This window comes from Anabrus simplex, chromosome 3 (genome assembly GCF_040414725.1).
Source record: "Anabrus simplex isolate iqAnaSimp1 chromosome 3, ASM4041472v1, whole genome shotgun sequence".
NCBI lineage: Eukaryota > Metazoa > Arthropoda > Insecta > Orthoptera > Tettigoniidae > Anabrus > Anabrus simplex.
In genome coordinates, this window is record NC_090267.1 from 138,218,946 (window position 1) to 138,242,889 (window position 23,944).

A 23,944-nucleotide genomic window follows, 5' to 3' on the forward strand; every position below is an offset into this window, starting at 1 on the left:
ATTTAACTAGCAAGATACCCGTGCTTCGCTACGGTATTATACTGAAATTTATAATTGAATGCTTATTGTTTTATATAAAAACCGCCGAAATTCGCGATCTGACTCGTTTTCTGAGAGAATCCGTCAAAATTCGCGATCTTACTCTGACTGACTGACGGCAAGTTTCCTCCCAGTTTTCAATCTTTCTTTCCAGCAATCGATTTCGTACTTCCCGGGCTATGTCCAGGTATTCCACCCAGTCAGTTGGGTCCCTAAATCTTTAATATCTTTTCCTATAAGCATTTTTAATATGGATCAAATCCTTCAGGAGATCTGGCGTGGTGTCGTCTTGGGTGCCTTGGCGGTACTGAACCCGCGGCCGGACTGCATTCTTAGTCATTACCCGTCCAGGACCCGTTTCCAGCGCGGTCCGCACATTTGACGATGGTCCAGAACATTATTATTTTCTTTTCCTTCTTCTTCTTCTTATTATAGATGTTCTGGAACCCACAGCAAGATGCAAGACCGCTACTTGGCGGTAAATTACATCTGCTGCCATTGTCATTGTTGACAATGTGACCAGCACCATTGTCGCACGTAGGCAAGTGTGCGGGATTTTTGGCGATACGAATGACATACTTCCGTGCATTATTGACCTTATTATAGAGGTGAACAATTTGATGGCCAATCTCATTCCTATCGTTTATTTCAAATGTGTTTAAATTTTTATTTATATGCCAAGAGAATCTACTGTAATCTAAGAACGTTCTCCGAAGGAAAAGATAGCTGTTGAAAATGAGCCCAGGAAAGATTAGAAATGATCGGTTTATGATCAGAATAAGTACACTGAAAATCTACAGCCTGTTTCCAGTCATTTGATAGGGTCAGGAATGGAATGAATAAAGCCCCATCTAGCGGCAACAATAGGAATTGTGCCGGCTGCCGAAGCACTCCTCTGGGGCAGTGATCGATGAATGACAAATGAAATGAAATATTGGACAGTGTTGCTGGAATGAATGATGACAGGGAAAACTGGCGTATCCAGAGAAAAACCTGCCCCACCTCCATTTTGTCCAGCATGAATGTCACAAGGAGTGACCGGGATTTGAACCACGGAACCCAGCTGTAAGAGGCCAGCGCGCTGCCGCCTGAGCAACGGAGGCTCCTTATAAGTACATTATGAACAGTAAAATCAATTGGTCTCACCTCCTTTTACACTCCACCGCCGTTAAGTTTATTTATCCCCCCCAAAAAACATTAAAAGAAGGCGTTTCTTTATGTGTAAAGGAGATTCCAAACACCAATGTTCACGTCTATTACCTTCAGTTTTGAGATATAAATATCCCCATAAAAAATTATTCACTTTTTTTCACTTCCTTTCACATTCCTCCCCCCCCCCCAAGTGAATTTTCCGGCAAAAAATACTTGTTTCTTTAATAGTAAAGTATCTTCTAAATACCAATTGTCACGACTCTTAACTTCTTCAGTTTTTAATTTATGTGTCCTCATGAAAGGAATTCAACTCCTTTTTACTCCAGCTCCCCAAGATGGTTCCCCCAAAATGTGTTTTTCTTTGTTTTAAAGAAGATCTAAATACCAATTTTCACATCTGTAACAACTTCAGTTTTTATTAGATGTATGCATTCTCATACAGTTAAGTCAATTTTTCAATTCTTTCACCCCCTCCTCCCCGCTTCATTAGATTTTCCAAGAATACGTGCTTCTTTACTTTTAAAGCAATTCCAAATATCAAATTTCACGTCTGTAACATCTTCATTTTTGAGATATCAGCAGCCTAATTAAAAGAATTCAGCACCATTTTCAGTCACTTTTACCCCCCCTCCACTCAAGTGGTATTTCCGAAAACTAAAATACACGTTTCTTTATTTTTAATAGAGATAAAAAATACCATTTTTCACTTCTGTAACATGTTAAGTTTTTTGGGATATACTGTAGAAATTCTCATTTTCAAATTTCACCCCTTTTTAGTTCCCCTTAAGTGGAGTTTCCAAAAACAAATCACCTATGTGATTTACAGGAGATTCCAAATACCCACTTTTTACGTCTGTAACATTTTACGTTTCTCAGATATTCTGTAGATATAGTCTTTCAAAAAATCCACTCCAATTTGTCACTCCTGTTTAACCGCCATTAATTGGATTTTCCAAAAAACAAAAAAATACGTGTTTCTTTATTCTTAAAGGAGATCCCATATACAAATTTTCAGTTCTGTAAAATCTTCAGTTTCTGAGATATAAGTATCCTCATTAAAGGCATTCAACCCCTTTTCACCCTTCCTATTGGGATTTTCCAAAAACAAAACAAAAAAGTGTTTCTTTTTTTTTAATGAAGATTCTAAATACCAATTTTTACATCTGTAAACTTTAAAAGTTTTGAGATATAGAAGCATTCATTTTAAAACTTCACCCACCCCCCCATCACCCTCCCATTAATTCGATTTTCCAAAAACAAAAAATACGTGTTTCTTTATTTTTAAAAGAGATCAAAAGTACCAATTTTCAGGTCTGTAATATCTTCAGTTTCTGAGATATAAGTACCGGTATACTGATTAAAGGCAATCAACCCCTTTTTCACCATTTTCACCCCTCCTATTGGGATTTTCTGAAAACAAAAAAAAAATACGTGTTTTCTTATTTTTAAAGAAAATTCTAAATACCAATTTTTACATCTGTAAACTTTTAAAGTTTTGAGATATAGATACACTCATTTTAAAATTTCACCCCACTTTCCACCCCCTTAGCGATGGAATATCCAAAAATCCTCTCTAAGCGAGCACCTACATCTTAATATGAATATATCCCCAAAATTTCATTTCTTTATGTCCAGTAGTTTTGGCTCGGCGATGATGAATCAGTCAGTCAGTCAAGACAAGTTATTTTATAATATATAGATTTCTTAGCAGTTCAAAATTGTCTTCGTTTTAAGAACAGATAGGAATAATAGATGAAACAGATACACCGTTATTTAGAATAAAGGACCTACAACAAAAATGTAAAATAACACCTGTAGCATTTTATACACATTTTTCCCCTACTGGTTTAACGTTACACCAACACATGAAAGGTTTATGGCAATGCAAGGATGGGAGAGAGACAGGATTGGGGTGGTAGCAGGCGTGACCTTAATTAAGTACAGCCCCAGCATTTACATGATGTGAAAATGGGAAACCACAGAAAATCATCTTCAGAGCATCCAACAGTGGGATTCGAACCTACATTCTCATGATTGCAAACTCACAACTATGCGACCCAACCACAGGAGCAACTTGCTGGGTTTATACAAGTTTATTTTTTTTTTTTGCTAGTGGCTTTACGTCGCACTGGCACAGATAGGTCTTATGGCGATGATGAGATAGGAAAGGCCTAGGAGTTGGAAGGAAGCGGCCGTGGCCTTAATTAAGGTACAGCCCCAGCATTTCCCTAGTGGGAAAATGGGAAACCACGGAAAACCATTTTCAGGGCTGCCGACAGTGGGATTCGAAACCACTATCTCCCGGATGCAAGCTCACAGCCGTGCGCCTCTAACCGCACGGCCAACTCGCCCGGTTATACAAGTTTTATGTAGGATGTACCATACAAGATTTTTAGGAAGATGAAAACGTAAAAATTCATCAATGAATACAAAGTATAAAGAAATATAGAGTTGAAAGCACAAGAGATGTATGTGAAGTGCGTTTGAAGAAAAAAAAAAAAAAAAACTTCTCAGCAATGAATTTATAATGAGCATACAATTGAAAGGTTGATAGCAAAAACCAGACAAGTCCAAAATATTGATTTTTCAAAAACTGGAAATAACTGTCCCTCGCGTTAATTAAAATTAAATTAGGTAGGTAGCTTTTATATGTACCAACTTTGCCAAGGTTTTGATATTCTGTTCTGAAATGTTTGGCAGGAAACATAAAAAACTTTTGGACATACCCACTTTTTGCAGAAAGTTACTGCTTGTAACAAACACACTTGATGTGGATTAAATTATTTTAAAAAATTATTAATTCAAAGCTTTAATGATTAAAAAAAAATACAAATAGATATTTCATTAAACTCAGCACATGTCTGAATGAGTATACAGAACTATTTTCTTTCTATTATTCATTTTCCTTCCTTATAACACACTTTACTACCACTCATCACACCCACTGCTATTGTCATCGTCATCTACTTCAACATTCTCCCTATTTTTGTGACTTGCTTCTTGAGGTCCTACATTTTTGTCAAATATGCATTGAAAGAATCCTTGATAGCACACTCAAGTATGGCAAAAGGCTGCGGAGGTCCTTTTCCTTGGCAGGTTGAATTCTTGGGCCCTTGTGGCAAAGCTCATTAAGGTCCACTGTATTCGTTACTGGTGTCCAAAATAATTTTTTTTTTTTAAAGTTTCAATTTACAATCTTTCATTGTAATTTGTATCATTCTTACAAGGGCGGATGAAATATAAACAGGAATTATTTTTAAATTTATTGCATCAACTAAAAAAAACACATATAGAGATCACTTTTCTACATAGTGTCCTGCCTTCGATACACATTTTCTCCATCGGATTGGTAAGTTTTTGATGCCGTCCTGATTAAAGGAAGAGGGACATGTGCAGAGCCAGATGCGCACAAACTCTTCTACACTTGCATCATTATTGAACCGCTGTCCTAGGTACTGTTTGAGTGGTCCGAACAAATGGTGGATATGCGACGACGGTGATAAATCTGGTCTGTACAGAGCGTGTTCCAGAGTTGTCCAGTGAATTTCATCCAATTTTTCCTGCATTAAAGCGACAGTACGCAGCCTTGTATTTTCATGGAGAAGAAGGAAGTTTCGAATGAGTTGCTGGCGTCGCTTGTTGCGATACACAGCTTTTGCTTCATCCAAAAGGCGACAATGCTGGCGGAGTCCCAGAAAACAGTTGCAAGCACCTTTCAAACAGATGAGCGTGTTTTGGCTTTGACCGGACCTGCTTCATCTCTTTGCCACCACTCCATGCTTGCTTGCTTTGACTCTGAGGTGTAATGATGCATCCAAGTTTCATTTTTAGTCGCAATACGATGCAAGAAATCTTCTCCTTCCTCCTCATAGTGATGCAGGAGTCTCTGACAAACTTCCTGGTGTAAAGTTTTTTGTTTCTGGTTGAGGAGATGAGGAACCCACCTGGCAGACAATATTCTGAAATGGAGTTCATCTTGGATGATGATTTGTACATTTCCGTAACTTATTCCTATGGCTAAAACTGTACCGGGAGGTACACCTCAATGCCGCGCATTTAAAACTAGCACCTAAATGAACTCCTCTATTGGTGAAACAGTGAAACTGAAACTACTCCAAGTTAGAAATTTACTCAGAAGATGTCACCACAGAAATATGTAATTTTGTTATTGTGAAGTTTCCTGAACTGACTGAATTTCTACTAGTTTTGTTTGCTATCCATCAAGAAGTTTGGATATTCTTCCACAGATGGCACTATTGAAAACTATGATCATGCACCCTGGTGCGAGGTATAAGAACTTATAGTTCAAAGAAGTTTTGTATTCATAAGTTGTTTTTTTTTACTGATTGATGTTCATGAAGTGTAACTTTGAATTGGACCCATTAAATTGAGAGGGTGTGGCTGGTTTATTCCTGAATGATATCGAACCTTCCCTGAGGGTTTATAAACTGCGGCTTTTCATGTCTCTTGGCCAATTGATCGTCATCTTATCAAGTGTGTGTGTCAAAGCAGGAGGCAGGCGGCCTCTTTCTTCGGTCTGCAGTACATCTACAAGGTAATGGCCACATAATATCTTTCTTTCTTGCTAACTCCGCAGTTTAACCCGAGGGAAAGATCCGAATCATTAACTATGTAACCTACTTGTTCTAAAAATGTAAATTTCTGCTGGCTAATGTAAAAACTTCATAAAATCTTTTAACTGTAAATCGGGGATAGAGACTGATGTTCCCTCTCGAGCTCCCCTTCATCTCTGTTTGAGGTGACTACGCTTTGCAACTGTTTTTTCTTCCTTTTTTTATTTATTTATTTAATTATTAGATACAGCCTATGGAGGGCCATTTTACACTAATAAATAATAATAATAATAATAATAATAATAATAATAATAATAATAATAATAATAATAATAATAATAATAATAAGTTTAAATAAGTATAAAAGATAACAAAGGTATAAACAACAATATTAAGTAACAACAATAGCTAACAATTTTAACAGTAACAATGTAACAACAATGAAAACGGTAACTGGGAAGTGTCGATTTCAGAAATTAGGAAGAAGAAAGGTCAAGGGTTGGAGGGACGGAAGAAAGTGAAAACCTGGAGAGGACTTCAAAGGAATCTTTTAATTTTTTGTTTGAAGGATGCGAAAGGTGTGAATATGTCGATATCGGGTAGTGAATTACCAAGAGTAGGGAGACGGTGGAAGATAGAGCGTTGTTGTATGGTTAGGCGCGGACGGGACACATGATGGGTGCGCCGGTTGCGTGTAGGGCGGGGAGGAACGTGTATAGGGAAGTACGCTGGAAGAGAATTACATTTGGTGTAGCCATTGATTATTTTATGGAGGTAACATAGATCAGAGAACTGTAAACGGCTTCTCAGGTCAAGTATACCCAGGTAGTTCATAATCTCAGATTTAGTTTTGTTCTTAAAAACAGGATTCCGAGTCTTAACAATGAAAGTGAAAAAGTTAAAAATACTATTTAGTTGAGATATGTTTGTGATAGCAGATGAGGACCAAATAGGGGAACAAAAGTCAATAATGGGGAGAACATACGAGACAAAGTATAATTTTAAGGCGTTAATATCATTAATTTCAGTAAACCTGTACAGAATGCCTAGAGTACGCATAGCACGGGATTTTATGGAGTGAATGTGAGCAGAGAAGGTTAGTTTACAGTCTATTATAACACCTAGGTCTCTTACCTGAGAAGCCGATTGCAATGTATTTCCGTGGATGGTATATGCAGTGTTCATTCCTTGCTTTAGCAATGAAAAGGAGATTGTATTGCACTTCTTAAAATTGGGAGAAAGATTCCATTTCTTTCCGTAATGCATTAATTTATCCTTATACGAGTCACGTCCATAGTTTGGGAATAGCCCCTGTTTCATCGGTCTAGTGCCCTTTAGGTTTTAAGTATCCATATCTAGGAGTGCAAGTATTCACCTCCATTCATTTTGTGTTCAGGCCATTAATTTAACCTGTTATTCTTATCCCACGAAGGCCCAGTAGGTTGGGTATTTAATACCCCTGTAAAAATAGTGCCTTGAGAAGCCTGTAATTGTAAGTTGAGGTTGCCTCGAGTAGGCTTGGAAAACTGAAAGCCTGTTCGCTCTTTTTCAAGGTTTTGTAAGATTTATGAATGCCTTTTGAAGGCTAGATGTTGTAATTTTGGGAGCAAGTTCTCTTTGAATTAGGGGATTTCTGCCCTTGTATAAATTTGTGCTCTTTTGTAAATTTGAGCTAGTAGCTCAGGAAATGCAAAGCTAGGGGCTTAAAGCCCAAAGTGTTAAGATTCTGAATCTTGGATTTTTTCCCATCTTGTTTAATGATTGCTACTTGTACCTGTAATATTGTCATGAAAACATTGTTATGTTTGAAGTTCTGAAAATATAACCTCCAGTTTAGTTTTAAATTCAATTCTTGATATTGTAGTTAGACCCATTCACCCCAGCACCTTCTTTAACCTCTTTCTGCTCCACGGGTATCCCCGTAACAAAAACAATTTGCGAAATTTTTATTTGCCGATCTTCACCAATAATGTCATGAATGGCAACAATGTTGCCTGCAGTGATGCTTGTCCGTGATCTCTTTCCATGAGGTTCATTTTCCACAGCTTCTCTTCCAGCCACACATTTTTAAGTCCACTCATACACTTGAGTCTGCGAAAGTATTTCTTCCCCAAATTGTGCGCGGAGCCATCTCAAAATTTTGGAAGGTTTTGTGCTCTCTTCTGTGAGAAATTTGATAACGATGTGTTGAGCTACAGACATGTGCACCTCTTGCTCACTCATGGCATACTGAAGCAGCCCAGCTCTCCACCATCGTTTGCGCTCACAAACCCCTTCTCTAGACACCCCCACCAACATCCTGGCAAAGCCCCACCTCAGAATTATTACTAACAGCAGTGGTACATTCAAATTCCCATTTACATCTGATCTGCCTTCGTATTTCGTTTAGCTCGAGAGGCGGTTTTGCCGCTTTCACAAAAAAAAGTTCAGTAGCTGTTTTCATGTCCTTGAAGTCGTCAGACTACTTAATACATAGAGCAAAAGGACTAGAATGTTTTCAGGCTCTGATGATGGCATCATCCCACACTTCAGAAACATCTGCAGTCATAGTGGTCGTTAGGAAGGTAGCCATGGCCTCTTACAGGAAACAAATATGTCACTTTTGTAAATACCTTGAAGATATGGACTAAGCAGTAAATGAAGTGTGCCACTGTTTTATTCTTATTCTGATCAGGAGATCAGAACAAGTTCATCATATCTTTTTTCACGTGGGATGTTGTTTAGGTAGTCCAGAAGTAACTTCGTTAGGTCCCTTTTCCCCTTCATGTTCACAGTAACGGTATATGGTGACAGAGTCATTCCCCATATTATGAACGCCAAATACATTGGTACCAAAGTTGTCTTGCATAAAGTACAGCGTTTGTTGGCATGTGTGGCAGCAGTAAATTCTGCATATAATCAACTGAGAGACAGAGTATTTCTCCTTGTTTGGCTCCCATACTGTATTGCTTCTTCTGAGATTGGAAAGTATCTGCTTTTGTAAGATGCAGTTTTTTCCTTCCATTTCTAACCTGTAACTTTCTTCTTCTGTTTCCAATGATTTTAACTTTTTTTCCCCCATAGAATCGCAAGAAGAGCATGTATCCACCCTTAGATACCCAAAACTAATATTAAATGTCTTAAATACTGTCCAATATGCTTTATAAGGTATGTTTATGTGATATTGTTTGATAAAAAGCTCGTGCATGATAGAAATGTTCAGATACTCACGTAGATATTTTTTTATCCAGATTATCCCGTAGAGAATAATGTGATTTTCTAGCTCGAAATGAGTTTATATGATGTTCTACAAGTTTGGTTATTGCATCTGGAAGTTTGGATGGGCAATTATCAGGTCAGGCACGTTTGTCTTTTGGAGAATGACCAGTATACTTAAAAGGTATGGTTAAATGTTCCACCTTTGCAACACTAAATTTTTAAAATTTAATTATTTATTTAAATAACATTTAAAAAATAACAGAACATGTTTCATCTATCTTGTAGACATCATCAGCCGAAAAGTTTAAAGATTAAGAACAAAGGACAAGGACAAAAACACATTAAAAATAATTCGGACAGCCGAATACGTCAGTTAACATGTTGAAGAATATGCTAGAATGTTCTGAGCACAACACTTGAATACTGGAAAGAAATTCATTTTATGCAATGAATGACCACTCATTATCAAGCTTAGCTGGAGCCTATCGAGTCTGTGTTTTGTAATCCCATGAATGCTTACGAAAGCCTTTTGACAAAACGGAACCTCCTTACCTGCTGTACGAAGTTTGTATGAATTAAGAAATGAGCGAAGCTATTATTTTTCTGGAACAGTTCCAGTTGTTCCTGTTCTGATAAAATACTATGTTCCAATTAACAGTTCCAAAATAACAGTCAAAGGTTTAAGCTATTTGCTTTACGTCGCACTGACACAGATAGGTCTTATGGCGACGATGGAATAGGAAAGGCCTAGGAGTTGGAAGGAAGCGGCCATGGCCTTAATTATGGTACAGCCCCAGCATTTGCCTGGTGTGAAAATGGGAAACCATGGAAAACCATCTTCAAGGCTCCCGGCAGTGGGACTCGAACCCACTATCTCCTGATTACTGGATACTGGCCGCACTTAAGCGACTGCAGCTATCGAGCTCGGTAAAGGTTTAAGCAGTGGGAAATTAGAACACATTAACCAACCTTATAAATGCTAATTCGAAAATTGTTTCCTCACTGTTAGTTTCATGCTTTACTTTTAATGTCTGTAGAAAACGCTGAAACATGGTTTTATCACAACAAATTGGATAATAATGAAACCTGAAAAAGAAACACCTTAATTAAATTAATTTTCAGGTTTGATCTGTTGTTAAATGTTTCATTTTTCAGGTATTTTAAAAAATTGATTTTATTTAACCATAACTTAGTTTCACAGACAGAAGAATCTAACAGTTATAGATTAAGCAAAGTTTTTATCTGACAAAAGAAGACAATTACCAGTAAAATATGAGCATATAGGTCTTGTTCAATAACATTTGGTATATTGATATTGCCATGTTTTTATATACCGGTATGTATAATAGTCTATTGTAACACTCCTTATGAACAAATTGCAGTGGACAGCACAACACAAACAGCCATAAATCGCAGTAAAAGAATACTCCGACGATGCAAGTGGTTTCACATAGCGAGAATTCATACGAATAAAGAATAAAGATTACAAATCAGTGTCATGCAGACATACCACAGATTCACTGTCTGTCAAAATGCTGACTAAGGTGCGTGCCTCTACATCTTACAATTTACCGGGCGAGTTGGCCGTGCGCGTAGAGGCGTGCGGTTGTGAGCTTGCATCCGGGAGATAGTAGATTCGAATCCCACTATCGGCAGCCCTGAAGATGGTTTTCCGTGGTTTCCCATTTTCACACCAGGCAAATGCTGGGGCTGTACCTTAATTAAGGCCACGGCCGCTTCCTTCCAACTCCTAGGCCTTTCCCATCCCATCGTCGCCATAAGACCTATTTGTGTCGGTGCGACGTAAAGCCCCTAGCAAAAAAAAAAAAAAACATCTTACAATTTCATATTTTGTGGGTTCCCTTCCCTTTTCCTTGATGCTCCAGTGTAGTCAATGATTAGCTTCAAAGAACATCGAAACCAGTGCAAAGAACTAGCACTCACGTTCGTCCAGAGTCGGAACAATCAGCCAACCAGTGGAACATACGCAGTTCACAAACACCTAGACCAATCAAGACCGTTGGAGTTGCTCTTGGACCAATCCAGCTGAGTGCAGGCAATGAATTTGAGAATTTCAGGGAAGAATGATAAAATAAAATGCTCCACTGAAAACTTGGCAGATCATCGAAGGCAAGTGTGGGCATTTTCTGATTCCGTGCATATTTTGAAGTGCATACGTAATTATTTCCACGATAACGTTCTTTTGCTGTATAAAGGCAAAGAGGTGAATTATAACTTTTATAGACACACTAGCTGATGTACCCGTGCTTCGCTACGGGATTCTCAGAAAGACTGACTTTGTAGTTTTCCTAACTGAATTGAACATAGGTCATTACAAAAATGTCAGTAGGAATGTAGCGATTGAAAGCAATGTTATCGTATAAAATACTCGATCAAATGAAAAACCGCACACTTTCTCACTTTCAACGAACAGTACTACGGTGCCGATCAAAGAGTCCAAAGTTCCAGAGCTGGAATAACCAAGTCGCAGATTGCCGTGAACAATCTTCTGTCATTATTCCGTTAAATATGCACACTACTAATTCCAATCAGTGCCTCAGAGTAGGGATTGAATAGCTCGAATACTATGATGAACCAGTGTGTTACGTACCAGATATATCAGAAAATGTATGAACCAGAGCAATGGCATGCTAAAGAAGAAAGTTATCTTACTCCCCAGCTACTTCCCGCCATTATACAGGCAGGTTGTTACAGTCGGAACGACCAGGCGAGTTGCCCGTGTGGTTAGGGGTGCGCAGCTGTGAGCTTGCATCCGGGTGATAGTGGATTCGAACCCCACTGCCGGCAACCCTGAAGATGGTATTCCGTGGTTTCCCATTTTCACACTAGTCACACCAGGCTGTACCTTAAAGCCAAGGCCGCTTCCTTCACACCACTATTCATTTCCTATCCCATCATCGCCATAAGACCTACCTGTGTCGGTGCGACGTCAAGCAAATTAAAAAAAACCTTGGTACGCTGCAGTAATCCTATCTATCGGGGATGAGAGGAAACAGAAGACAAAAAGCACATCACAACAAACAATGGTCAATGTAATGTTATTGTTGATAAAGTTTATGAGCTTTCTATATTGCAGGCCTTCACATTAGTTTTCTTTCGACTCTGTGATATTAGGGTATCTTACAAAATTATTGATATCATAGACTGTAGTTCCTTATTCTCAGATTTTACATACCGATTTTCACTAAATTCTGTTTACCCATTTTCTCGTGACTCGGCGCTGATATGGACCTAGTAACAAAAATCCAAATTCATGAATATCTCTGATTATATGAGGTACGCTAACAATGTATAAGACATAAGTGATCGGAAAATTAATAACTTCTTACATAACTACTACTAACTTACGAAATAACTAAAGTTATGTTAGTTATGTAGTATTTATCGATACGACCACTAATAACATAGGTAGGTAAGGGTTATTCTGCCCGAAGGTAGGTCCGAAACTCCGCAGAGGTGTTCCTGAGCCGGAGTTTACGTGCGGTAGGGTGGCCAGTTCCTTTCCGCTCCTCCATTCTCCTACCCCCCACCAACAGCGCGTGGCAACCCATCCAACTCCTGACCACGCCCAACGTTGCTTAAATTCGGAGATCTCACGGGATCCGGTGTTTCAACACGGCTACATCATACATAACTTATTTATTGAGAATTACATTTCAGGCCTTCCCTTAAACTACCATTTCACTCAACGTGAATAAAATAATTTGTAGCCTAGATTGCAGTGGTTCATCACCCGACATTACATACCAATTTTCATTAAATTCTCTTCAGCCCTTTTCTATTCATGCGTGTACAGACAGAGACAGACAGACAGACAGACAGACAGACAGACAGACAGACAGACAGACAGACAGACAGACAGACAGAAATTACGGAAAAGTAAAAAATGCATTTTCTTGTTACTGTGGACATGACCGATACAGAAATACTATTCTTTTCAAATTCTGAGCAATGTACAGACAAAACTCTTATTATATATATAGATTACATTTGAGGCCTTCCCCTAAACTACCATTTCACTCACTGCGAATAACATTATTGATAGCCTAAATTATAGTGACCTATTCCCTGACTTTGCATACCAATTTTCGTGAAAATACGACCACTAATAAAATAAATATTTGACAATTAAATTTTAGGCCTTCCCCTAAACTACCATTTTTCTCAGCTTGTATAGCCTATATTGTAGCGACTTATTTCCCATCTTTGTCTAGCGATTTTCATTGAGACACGACCACTAATAATATAAATATTTGAGAATAAAATTTCAGGCCTTCCCCTAAACTACCATTTCACTCAGCGTGAATAAAATAATTTATAGCCTAGATTGTAGCGGTTCATCACCCGACTTTACATTCCGATTTTCATTAAATTCTCTTCAGCCGTTTTCTCGTGATGCGTGTACATACATACATACATACATACAGACAGACAGACAGAAATTACGGAAAAGTAAAAAAATGCATTTTCTTGTTACTGTGGACATGACCGATACAGAAATACCATTCTTTTGAAATTCTGAGCAATGTACAGACAAAACTCTTATTTTATATATATAGATAGACCCAACCTCATTTCAGAGGATGAACGCCAGGTTAGCTTTTCAGTTATTCAGTAATAGTGTGGTCAACGTAATTAAGCTCTTTAGAGAAATTCAGTGATAGGGAGCACACAGAAATTTTCAGACAAGAAATCAATAATCTTGTAGATGCCCTTAACTCCACACTGCCCCTAAAAGGGCTTTATAAAGGTTCCCTGTCACACAATATATTGCTAGAATTTTTAGAAAACATCATATCTCAGGAAAACATATTTGCATCTTCAAGAACTTTGGAATCATTAAGAGTAACCTTGATAAGTACTCTGGAAATGGCTGACTACTTGTGGAGCAGAGATTTAGGTATGTCCTGACGACAAAATTTAATCAAGATCCTTTGGAATGCCATTTCGGTATTTTGCGTTCCCTTCGTTGTGACGAATACCCTTCCACTGTGGACTTTTTACATTTACACATGCTGCAGTCTGTGTATATACCTACCAAACTAGCCTTAAATTCGACCGCAAATTGCGAGTCAGTGATAGATAGTCATATCCTACCCAGCTACAGCTGGATAAAGGCAAATGATGATGATGATGATGATCCATGCAATAGCTAAAGAAAGGGAACGTAATAATAAAGAATTAAAGATTCAGCAGAGGTCAAAATTAAAGAAAAAATAGTACTCACGGACTGGGAAAATGATATAACTCTTCCTTATGAGGGAAACCTCACCAAACAGAATTTAGTGTTTCACTTGGCAGGCTCCATAGTAAGAAAAAGTGACAAATATGTTGACTGCTTAGATTGTGCTCACACTCTTCGTAGTGAACAGCCACCTGAGCTTCCACTGTCAACATTTACCCTCATTAAAGGTTATGGCAAGAAGAAAGGCTTGCTATAATTGACATATTATTCACCATGTGTGTTTAGATTGCTACTGCAAGTAGAAGAGGTCATCTCAGAAAAATTGCGATCAGAACAAAATTTATGGGGTGATATATTTTTTACATGTTTGGACAGCATAGACTCTATAGTTGTCCGACCCACAGACTTTGGAAGCAGCAGTGATCACAGATATGACCTTGTGGGAAAATTAGGGTTTCATTACATTAAGTGCCAATTCTTCTTCCGTATGAAGAAAATAAGGAAAGAGCTGCTATCATCCAAATCATCGAAATCGTCCTGGAAGTTCTCCAAGGTTTCGAGGGTGAGTTAAAACCTTTTGTATATGTGTTAGATGCCAGAGCAAAGTGTAGCTTCCACTGAAGTCCCAGTCTCATCCATGGCTGTGACAATATGGAAGCTGCTGGGGTATGGGTGGTGCTGATTAATGACATTCAGAGCACAACCAGTGTGTCTTGAGTGTCATGAAAGGTGTTGCTCATAGGGTTAGTTGTGCTACAATAGCACTGCCTGGCCCAGTGAGGAAAGCAATGGCAAACTACCTCACGCCTCATCTTGCCTAGTACACCTCATTTTGGTACTGCCATTGGTTTTTGTGGTTTCCCTATAATTGCATAGCCTTTGGTGATGCTATTTGAGGATCCAACCAGCCTCTGGGCTGATGACCTAACAGACAGACAATGCATAATAGTTTCAACTATATCTCAATAGTATGGAAGTCATTTCAGAATTACTGATGTTTAAATATTTTCAGAAGATAACATTAAGCCATTAAATTAGTGAGTTTACCAGCTTCTTCTATTCAAATATTCCTGGACTGTACACACATGGCATATGCAAGGGAATAATTCAAAGGTCATTCTGGCAACTGGAAGTTTTAGAGAATTTATTTCGTGTACATTTTGTATAGTGCCATACCCGCTTATTGTATTAACGCAAGCAGCACTGTTCATCCATAGCTACACTAGCGCAGTCTGCTGCCGTCGCCTATTAACTACGAGAGAGCATTCACTTCCTCTTTCAATACGCTATGGTGAAAGCAAACTTCCTAAATACAAGAAAATGCTAGTTGCTTTATGTCGCACCGACACAGATAGGTCTTATGGCGACGATGGGACAGGAAAGGTCTAGGAGTGGGAAGGAAGCGGCCGTGGCCTTAATTAAGGTACAGCCCCAGCATTTGCCTGGTGTGAAAATGGGAAACCACGGAAAACCATCTTCAGGGCTGCCGACAGTGGGGTTTGAACCTACTATCTCCCAAATACTGGATAATGACCGCACTTAAGCGACTGCAGCTATCGAGCTCGGTACAAGAAAATGAAGACACATGTATTTATCACTTTTTAGCAGGATGTATTGGGATAATTCAGGTGAAGTGAAGTTGTTCCCAATTCTAAAACAAGATGTTTTGTACGTCAATGAATATCTTCAGTATATCCTGGAGTTCTTTGAAGAATTCAAATAAGAAAACTCTGTTTTTGAAAAATATAGCTGAGCAGGAAGTAAAGATTGTTAATATTCTGTGCAGAAATTATGGAAGTGATACATTTCTAAGAAGGCTCTTTACTATCGCACAATTCATTTGTTACTTGCCAAATTACGTGACTTGCTCAAGAAGCTCATTAAAGCTACACCAAAAGTGAGTACCAGGTTAATTCCTGGGGGCAAAGGTGGCCAGGTGTAGAGCTAACCACTCTACCCCATCAAGTGCCAAGGTTATGGATAGTGGAAGCCTTTACCTTCCACCTCTCCAAGGGCCTTCATGGCCTGAACGGAGATGACTTTGCTTTTGCTCAAGAAGCTAGAACTGCTGTCATGTGTGTTTATTCTGGAGAACTGAAAACCATACTTACAACACAGCCACTATTTAAATGTAGGAAGGAAACATCAATGTTTAGAAAAACAATTTCTGAAAAATGAAGGAACATCTTGCCAAAGATCCAGCAAAATCTTTACTTGGAGAATGTGGTTTCTTTTTCAGTCCTCAGATGATGATGATGACGATGATGATGATGATGATGATGATAATAATAATAATAATAATATTGTTATCTTACAGTGTACCAGAAGAAATTGCCATTTCTGAAGGAACTGAGCGAAGCTGAATTCCTGGAAGGCAACATTATTCTGAAGGAGTTGGTGAAGGAATTCAATTTGAACATCCAGTGTTTTCTGTGTCAGTATTCAAATTAATTAGGATCTCTCCATCTAATATTGATGCTGAAAGATCCTTCTCTTAATACTCTGTAATTGTGAGTGAAAGACAAAGTCTTAAGCCAGAAAATGTTGAAACATTAAACAAACTGGAAACGCATGACACCAATAAAACAAACTTTAAAAACCCAGACATATATTTAGCACAAATATGAAGAATAACTTCGTACAATACCTGAAAAGTTTGCAAATGTTTAATAGACCAGTAGGTATTTTTTTTTGTCACACATTAGATTTATTGCCATTAAAGAAAGAATGTATGAGAGGTTGCTTCATCTTTTTAAAAATATGAACAGTAGCTATGAACTGCTCCATATGGGCCATAGCCTTAACTGTAGCATCGTCAGCATCACTTGCACTTATCACAGAATCCAACACGGCTAGAGCGGCAAGTACATTATTTTTTGACGTAATAGTTGCCGCCTGCACCGTATCTTCATCATGTTCAACATCAGCTGTAGCTGCATCCCCCTCTGGCGTCCCATGATCACAGCTGATCATCATGGTGGGATCCACTCTTCTGAAGTAGTCTCTGCATGGTCTATGGCGATGTATTCGGAGAAAGTTATACCGACATTGGACTTTTGGCATAACTCGTCCCATTCATTTTCATAGTCTTCTTCTTCTACATCATTTAACGAACCAAAACCACACTTGACAAAGCAGTTCTTTATTGTTTATGAAGGAATAGCATCCCAGGCAACTGTTACACTCTGCCTTGCATCAATCACATTCTACTTGCGTATTTCTCCTGCCAGAATATTTCTAGCAGCTTCACAGAGAAAGTAATGCACCAGTCGCTTTCTGTAGGCACGTTTCAAAGATGAAAGTATACCTTGATCTAGAGCAGGGCCTCTCAAACGCCCAAAATCTCACGCGTGCAGAGCGAGGCGCAAGACCTCCGTGCACTGTGCATCGGTGTTGCTCGGCATGACTCGGATCAACGCTTCGTCTCTGGGCTACTCGGCTAAGCTCGGCTCTACTCGGCTAAACTCAGCCCGGATTTGGAGCGTTACGGCGCAAGTGGGGCAGAGGGAGACAGGCGGAGCAAGCGAGACAGGCGTGAGGAAAGAGAGAGTAAGCGCTATTGCTCCAAATCGAGGAGTGGGGGGTCTGCACTCTGGTCAACCAAGCCAAGTCGTCTTTTGCACCGTGCACAGTGCATGCACCACGCGCATGCACCCTGAGAGGCCCTGATCTAGAGGCTGCAAGTAGCTCGTAGTGTAGGCCGGTAGAAAAAGAAGACGCACATGTTTTAACATTAAATTATGTTTGTGTGCAGCGCACTGGTCCAACAACAGAGTATTTTTCTGTCCTGGCATGCCATTTTGCGCTCAAGGCATACCAGCCACTCCTCAAAAATTTTGTCTGTCATCTAGGAATTTTCAGATGACCTGTATTTACACAGAAAGTGCCTGTTACCCTTAAAACATCATGACTTCTTGAACTTGCCTATGATGAAGGGAGGAAGTCTCTCGCTTCCGTCCACACTGCAACACAGAAGGACTGCGACTCTATCCTTATAAGATTTCCTGCCATGGCACTTCTCTCCTTTAAAACCATAAGTCCATTTGGGTTTGGCATTAAAAAACAATGCAGTCTCATCGGCATTGAAGATAATGTTCGGTGCATACAAATTGATTATGTGAACCACGCTTTCTCGCCAACTGTCTGCATCGCTAGTGTTAACTGATTCTGCTTCTACGCACACTACCTGCCAAGTGATATTGTGCCATTCCTTAAAACACTGAAGCCACCCGTTTGAACACTGAAACTCAAGCCCCATCTTTAGTGCCAGTTCACTCGCCTTCCCTTTAATAATCTCACCATCAACAGGGATATTGTTCACTCGAACAATGCCAAAACCACTCGATCAATTCCACTTCTAAATCAGAGTGTTTAGCTCCTCGAATGTGCATTCGCTTTGCTATATTTACACCCTGCATTTCTTGAGCTTCTATGCTCTCATGATTTTTTTAAAAAGTTGAACGCGTGGACACAGGAATTCCAAACTCTTTAGCTATTTCAGTTTTCGATTTTTGTCCTTTATCGTCCTCCCTTATAATTTTAATTTTCTCGCCCAGTACCTTGGAAGAATACAGACGCTTAGCCATCTCGCAACACAAAACAGAAACACACGTGCCCTAAACTAAAATACCGTAACAATAAACTAAAACACAGTACTAGTAAAATATAATAACTTACTGGGACCAACGTTCTTCGAATGACGAATTATCCATATTTTGCATTAAACAATTTAAATAACATACAAAACCGTACCTCATGCTTCCAGGAACATGACAATCTTCGAATTATGTGGCATATTGAATTAACCAATTTCGAAATATCGAGGTTCTACTGTAGCAGCTTTTGAATAAATAAACCAGGTATCCATACTGTTTAGAAGCACGTCTGTTTTGTAATTCTTCATTCTTATATTTAGTTTAAATTGCAAATGTGATGATTTTCATTCATTTTTCTGTTTGTTATTACATTACTAGAGTAAACTTGAAAAATCTACCTGCATACTACTGTATGTAGGTTACTAATGCAGATTACATGCTTCTTTTTTATGATTCTTTATACCTATATTTAGTTTAAATTGCAAATGTGATGATTTTCATTAATTTTTCTGTTTGTTACTAAATTACAAGAGTTAACTTGAAAAAATCCACCAACATACTATGTAGGATACTAATGCAGATTACATGCTTCTTTTAAGGAACAATTTATACTCTTTAAATAGATAACAACATTACAATACTATGTTTTATGGCAAACCTTTTGAGAGTCATGTTTCCTGAATAAAGGATTATATATACTATATACAAATATGCTTAAAGTAAATACAAAATTTTAATATTCCACCTTCTCAATACTAAAAAATTATTTGTTTTTACAAAAACATTACAATGATATTAATAGGTACTAGTTTCGGTCCACTGTGGATCATCATCAGCCTAGCCAAATTACAACAGTAAAAGACATAGTGAAGAAAATAGTGTGGAGAAATGAGAGAGGATCTAGAAGGATGGGATGGTGGTGGAATGACAGACAAAAGTGAAAAACCGTATTTGCGAATAATGATAAAAGTAACAGAAGTGTTCACATTGACAAGTAAAATCTTGTGAAGTCACGTAAAAACTCTTGATGAGATAGTCTTTGGTTGGCAGTTACTCCTGTGTTGCACGATTGACATATATAACTAAGTATATGCTTCTAGAAAGTTGTAGATGTAAGTTCCACTTTTGCGTAGAGGGAAGAATTGTCTGATGAGACCAGCATAAGATTAAAAGTTGACAAAGTTGAACATGTTCTATGGTGGAATGAAAAGCTTGCTGTGTTAAACAGAAGTAGTCTCAGTTCAATCGGGACCCCAATGAACCTGGGGAAAGAAGATGGTATTAACGCGAGTAATCGAATAGAGAACAAGCGAGGCACCGGAAAATATAAACGATGACTCACCTTGCGCTGCGTGGAACAAACTTGCTGTATTGAATGCAACTTACGGAGTGAGCATAGCGTGGAGTAGATCAGCAGGAGAGGGGGTAGGTGAATACGGAGGGGAGGAATGACGTAAGTGGTGGAGGGTGGGAGGGATGGGAAAGGTTCAAGGCGGGGTGGACGGGAGAGGAAGTGATGGTGTTTGTATTGTCGGGGGACCCTTAATTGACTTAAAGAAAGAATTTTGAACGACCAATTTGTTTTTTCTGTAGTAAGTAATGAAAAGGCCAAATAAAATATTGGGTTTCTCAGTTATTTCGTTAAGGTTATAGTTGGCATTAAAGTATTGATCTAAATGAATGTAAAAGTTCTCTATTATATTGAGTAGAGGTCCTTTCTTAGCTATTTTGAGAATGTCCATGTCTGTTTCAATATTCGTGAATTTGTGGTTACAGTCGACCATATGTTGGCCGATAGCTGAGAATTTGTTGTATCTGACTGCATTGAAATGTTCTAAATATCTAATGTTGAAGCTCCGGCCGGTTTGCCCCACATAAGAAATATTAGAGCATGTATTACATTTAATCCTGTAGACGCCTGATTTTGTGTACCTATTTATTTTATTAATATGTGATGTGTTATGTAAGATTTGTGTGTTGTTGTTGGTTTTAAAGGCTATTTTCATACCTTTTTTTCTTTAAAACATTGGTGATCTTGTGAATTCCACTGACGTAAGTGAAGATGGAAAAAGAGTCATGTTTAGGTGGTTCTTTTTTAAGTGTGGTCTTGGGGCGAAATTTATGTTTGTTAATGATGTTTTCTATGAAATGGCTATTGAAGCCATTGAATCTGGCAATCTAGCGGATAGTATTCAATTCGGTATGAAGATCTTTTTTATTCATAGGAACGTCGAATGCTCTATGTACAAGACTGTTATATGTTGCTTTTTTGTGGGGGAGGGGGTGAGCTGAATCTTGTCGGATTGTGACGGCCGACTGGGTGGGCTTTCTGTAGATCTTGTAGGTTAAAGATTCCTGTTGTCTAGTGATCATAAGATCCAGAAAATTGATTTTTTTTTATCTACTTCCGACTCCAATGTGAATTTAATATGAGGATCGATGTTATTAAGTGTTTGAAGTGTGGTGTGAGCATCTTCCAAATTCTCGTTGATAACTACTAGGACATCGTCGACGTACCAAGCCCAAAGGAGGATATTGTCGTTTTTATTGTTGATTTTAGTATTCTCGAGAAAGTCCAGATAGATTTCTGCGAGAATGCCTGATGCAGGTGAACCCATTGCCAGACCGTTTTGTTGATAGATGGTACCATTAAACGTAAAAAAGTTGTTATTTATGATTAATTTTAACAATGTAATGAAATCTTGAATTTCCAATTTACTCAAAAGACTGTTTTTGTGTAAGTTACTTTTGATGATGGGAATTAATTTAGAAATTGGAATGCTTGGGTACACGTTTATGATATCAAAAGAGTGAAGTGAGTAGTGAGGTTGCATGTTAAATTTATTAAGTTTGTCTATTAATTCAAAGGTATTTCTAACCGTTTTTCATCCAATAAAACGGTCACAGTGGGTCACAGTGATGACAGATTTAAATCATGTGGTTGCGATGGTAAAGTCTGCATTTTTGAACACAAGAAAGTGAAAATATAATTATTTACAAGTCTTAACATCAAAGTATGGTGCTCCAAAGGAACCAAAGCTTTTTCCTGCACCTGTTATAACCCAATGGAATAGCTGGTTTCAGGCTGTCTTCAATTTGAGTGCTTACTTTACTGATGTTACATTTTTCAAGATGTCTGATATGAAAGACATCAACAACTGTGGTAGTAAGTACCTGAGAGATCTGAGTGACCGAGAAGTGAATAGGCTTCACTCCCACATGGTTTTTGTCACAGATCATGCAGCTGGATTGGTTGACCTCCTTACTGAACTTGAAGGGTCTCTGTATCCTACCTCACATCTCCTTTACCCCAAACTGCATAACCTTGATGCCAGTTTAGCTCATTTGTGAGGGGAATTATTCTGCGGCAACTAATGATGCTTTGATTAAGCTCACTCCTCTACAGCAGGCTACATGTAGAGACACATTTGTCAAAGCTGCTCATTCTTCACAGTGCACGCTAGCCACACTGAAAGCTAAAGACTCCAACCATAAGCATTTTGTGTCAATTTCTCAAGCTTTCAAGCTTTGTATCCAAAAAGTATAATTTTGAATAACACTTAGATGAGTTTGAGAAACTGTTTGGAGTAACAGATCTCTCACGAAATGATATCTGGTCTGGTTACTGTTCTCTGAAACATGCAATTCAAACCCAGATGAAAGAAAATGAAAAATGTGATGTCATACTTGCATTAACTGCAGTTCAGACAGAGTTCAGCATATCTGCTAAATATTGTCTTGAGTTGTTGTGGACCCCAACGAACAATGTAGATAGCGAACGTGTGTTGTCTCATTACAACACAGTGGTTACAGACAGACGGTGCAATTTGAAAAAAAGCAATGCTTTCGTTTGAACAATGAATTTGTATTGTGTATGAACCAAGGACAATAATGGCACTTCATAAACTTGGAATCGTTAAAATTAATAATACCATGTGATTATTTTAACTTTGTAAATAGATGCTAATTTTGGAAAAACAAATGCTAATTTTGAAACAAATAGATGCTAATTTTTCAGATGCCTACTTACCGATAACAAGATTGGCATGTCACCACATGTTGCTCCCCTCTCTTCATGATCTTCGCCACTAGCTTCCTTTAATATCAGATCCAGAGTTTCGATGAGATATGTAAGCCCATGCAACTCCTCCTTGAGTCGTGGCCGAACTTCTGCACACAGTGCTGTTATAAGGAACAGCATTTTCATATCAAAAAACTTTATATCAGCTGGCAGGTCAGGATCACGATAAGTGCGGAGTCTCATCACAATACCTTCCACAGAGTGGTTGACTGAGCTTAGCACTTGAGCAGTGGTACTGTTGAAAATAATGTTACATAAGCATTTCAAGGCTTCCAAAATCACTGTAAAGAAAAAAAGATACAACATTAGCATAACAGAACTTGACCTGATGTAAACCTTTCAAGAACATTTCTTGGATAGAATAAATATAATTTTCATTAGGAACTAATGCATTTATTTGCATAATGGATGCACTCCAAATTTTCCCCTTAACATTTTGGAAAAACAAATTCCTCGCTTTATGGGCACATTTCATTTTCAACAAAAATTGTTTAGTAATGCTTAAAATCTTAAGCTTGGATGGATTTCAGTATGCAATGAAACATTTTTTTTTTTTTTTTTTTTTTTTTACAGGTTGCTTTACGTCGCACCGACAAAGATAGGTCTTACGGCGATGATGGGGCAGAAAAGGGCTAGGAGTGGGAAGGAAGCGACCGTGGCCTTAATTAAGGTAATGGGAAACCACAGAAAACCATCTTCAGGGCTGCTGACAGTGGGGTTTGAACCCACTATCTCCCGAAGACTGGATACTGTCCGCACTTAAGTGACTACAGCTATCGAGCTCGGTGATGAAACAAGTAAACAGAGATAAGGGCTGCACACACTGCTGTACTGACCAAACAATACACTGCCTGGGAAGGAGAGTCATTATCTACATAGTATGTGTGTAAAGGGGATGACGGTTTGCTGTATTTTATAGGGTGTGTTGTATTTGTTGACGATGATGAGAAATGAAGGACGGAGCAGTCATATTCAAATTCAAGTTTTTAAACAACAATGTGTGAAAACTAATCACATTGGTTGTTCTTAATACATACAAAACACTCTCAACAATTAATAATGAGACCTCCCCCATAACCCAGTATTGTTAGAACACCTG

The 23,944-nt window shown here is 38.4% G+C and overlaps 1 protein-coding gene across 1 annotated transcript in view; it reads right to left on the reverse strand.

Annotated features, from left to right (window-relative positions):
- Window positions 1-23,944, reverse strand: part of ric8a (ric8 guanine nucleotide exchange factor A) — a 106,558-nt gene that overhangs the window by 60,410 nt on the left and 22,204 nt on the right. The window contains exon 4 of the mRNA XM_067144218.2: window positions 22,795-23,126. Within this exon, the coding sequence (XP_067000319.2) occupies window positions 22,795-23,126 (332 nt within the window). The remainder of the gene's footprint in view (window positions 1-22,794; window positions 23,127-23,944) is intronic.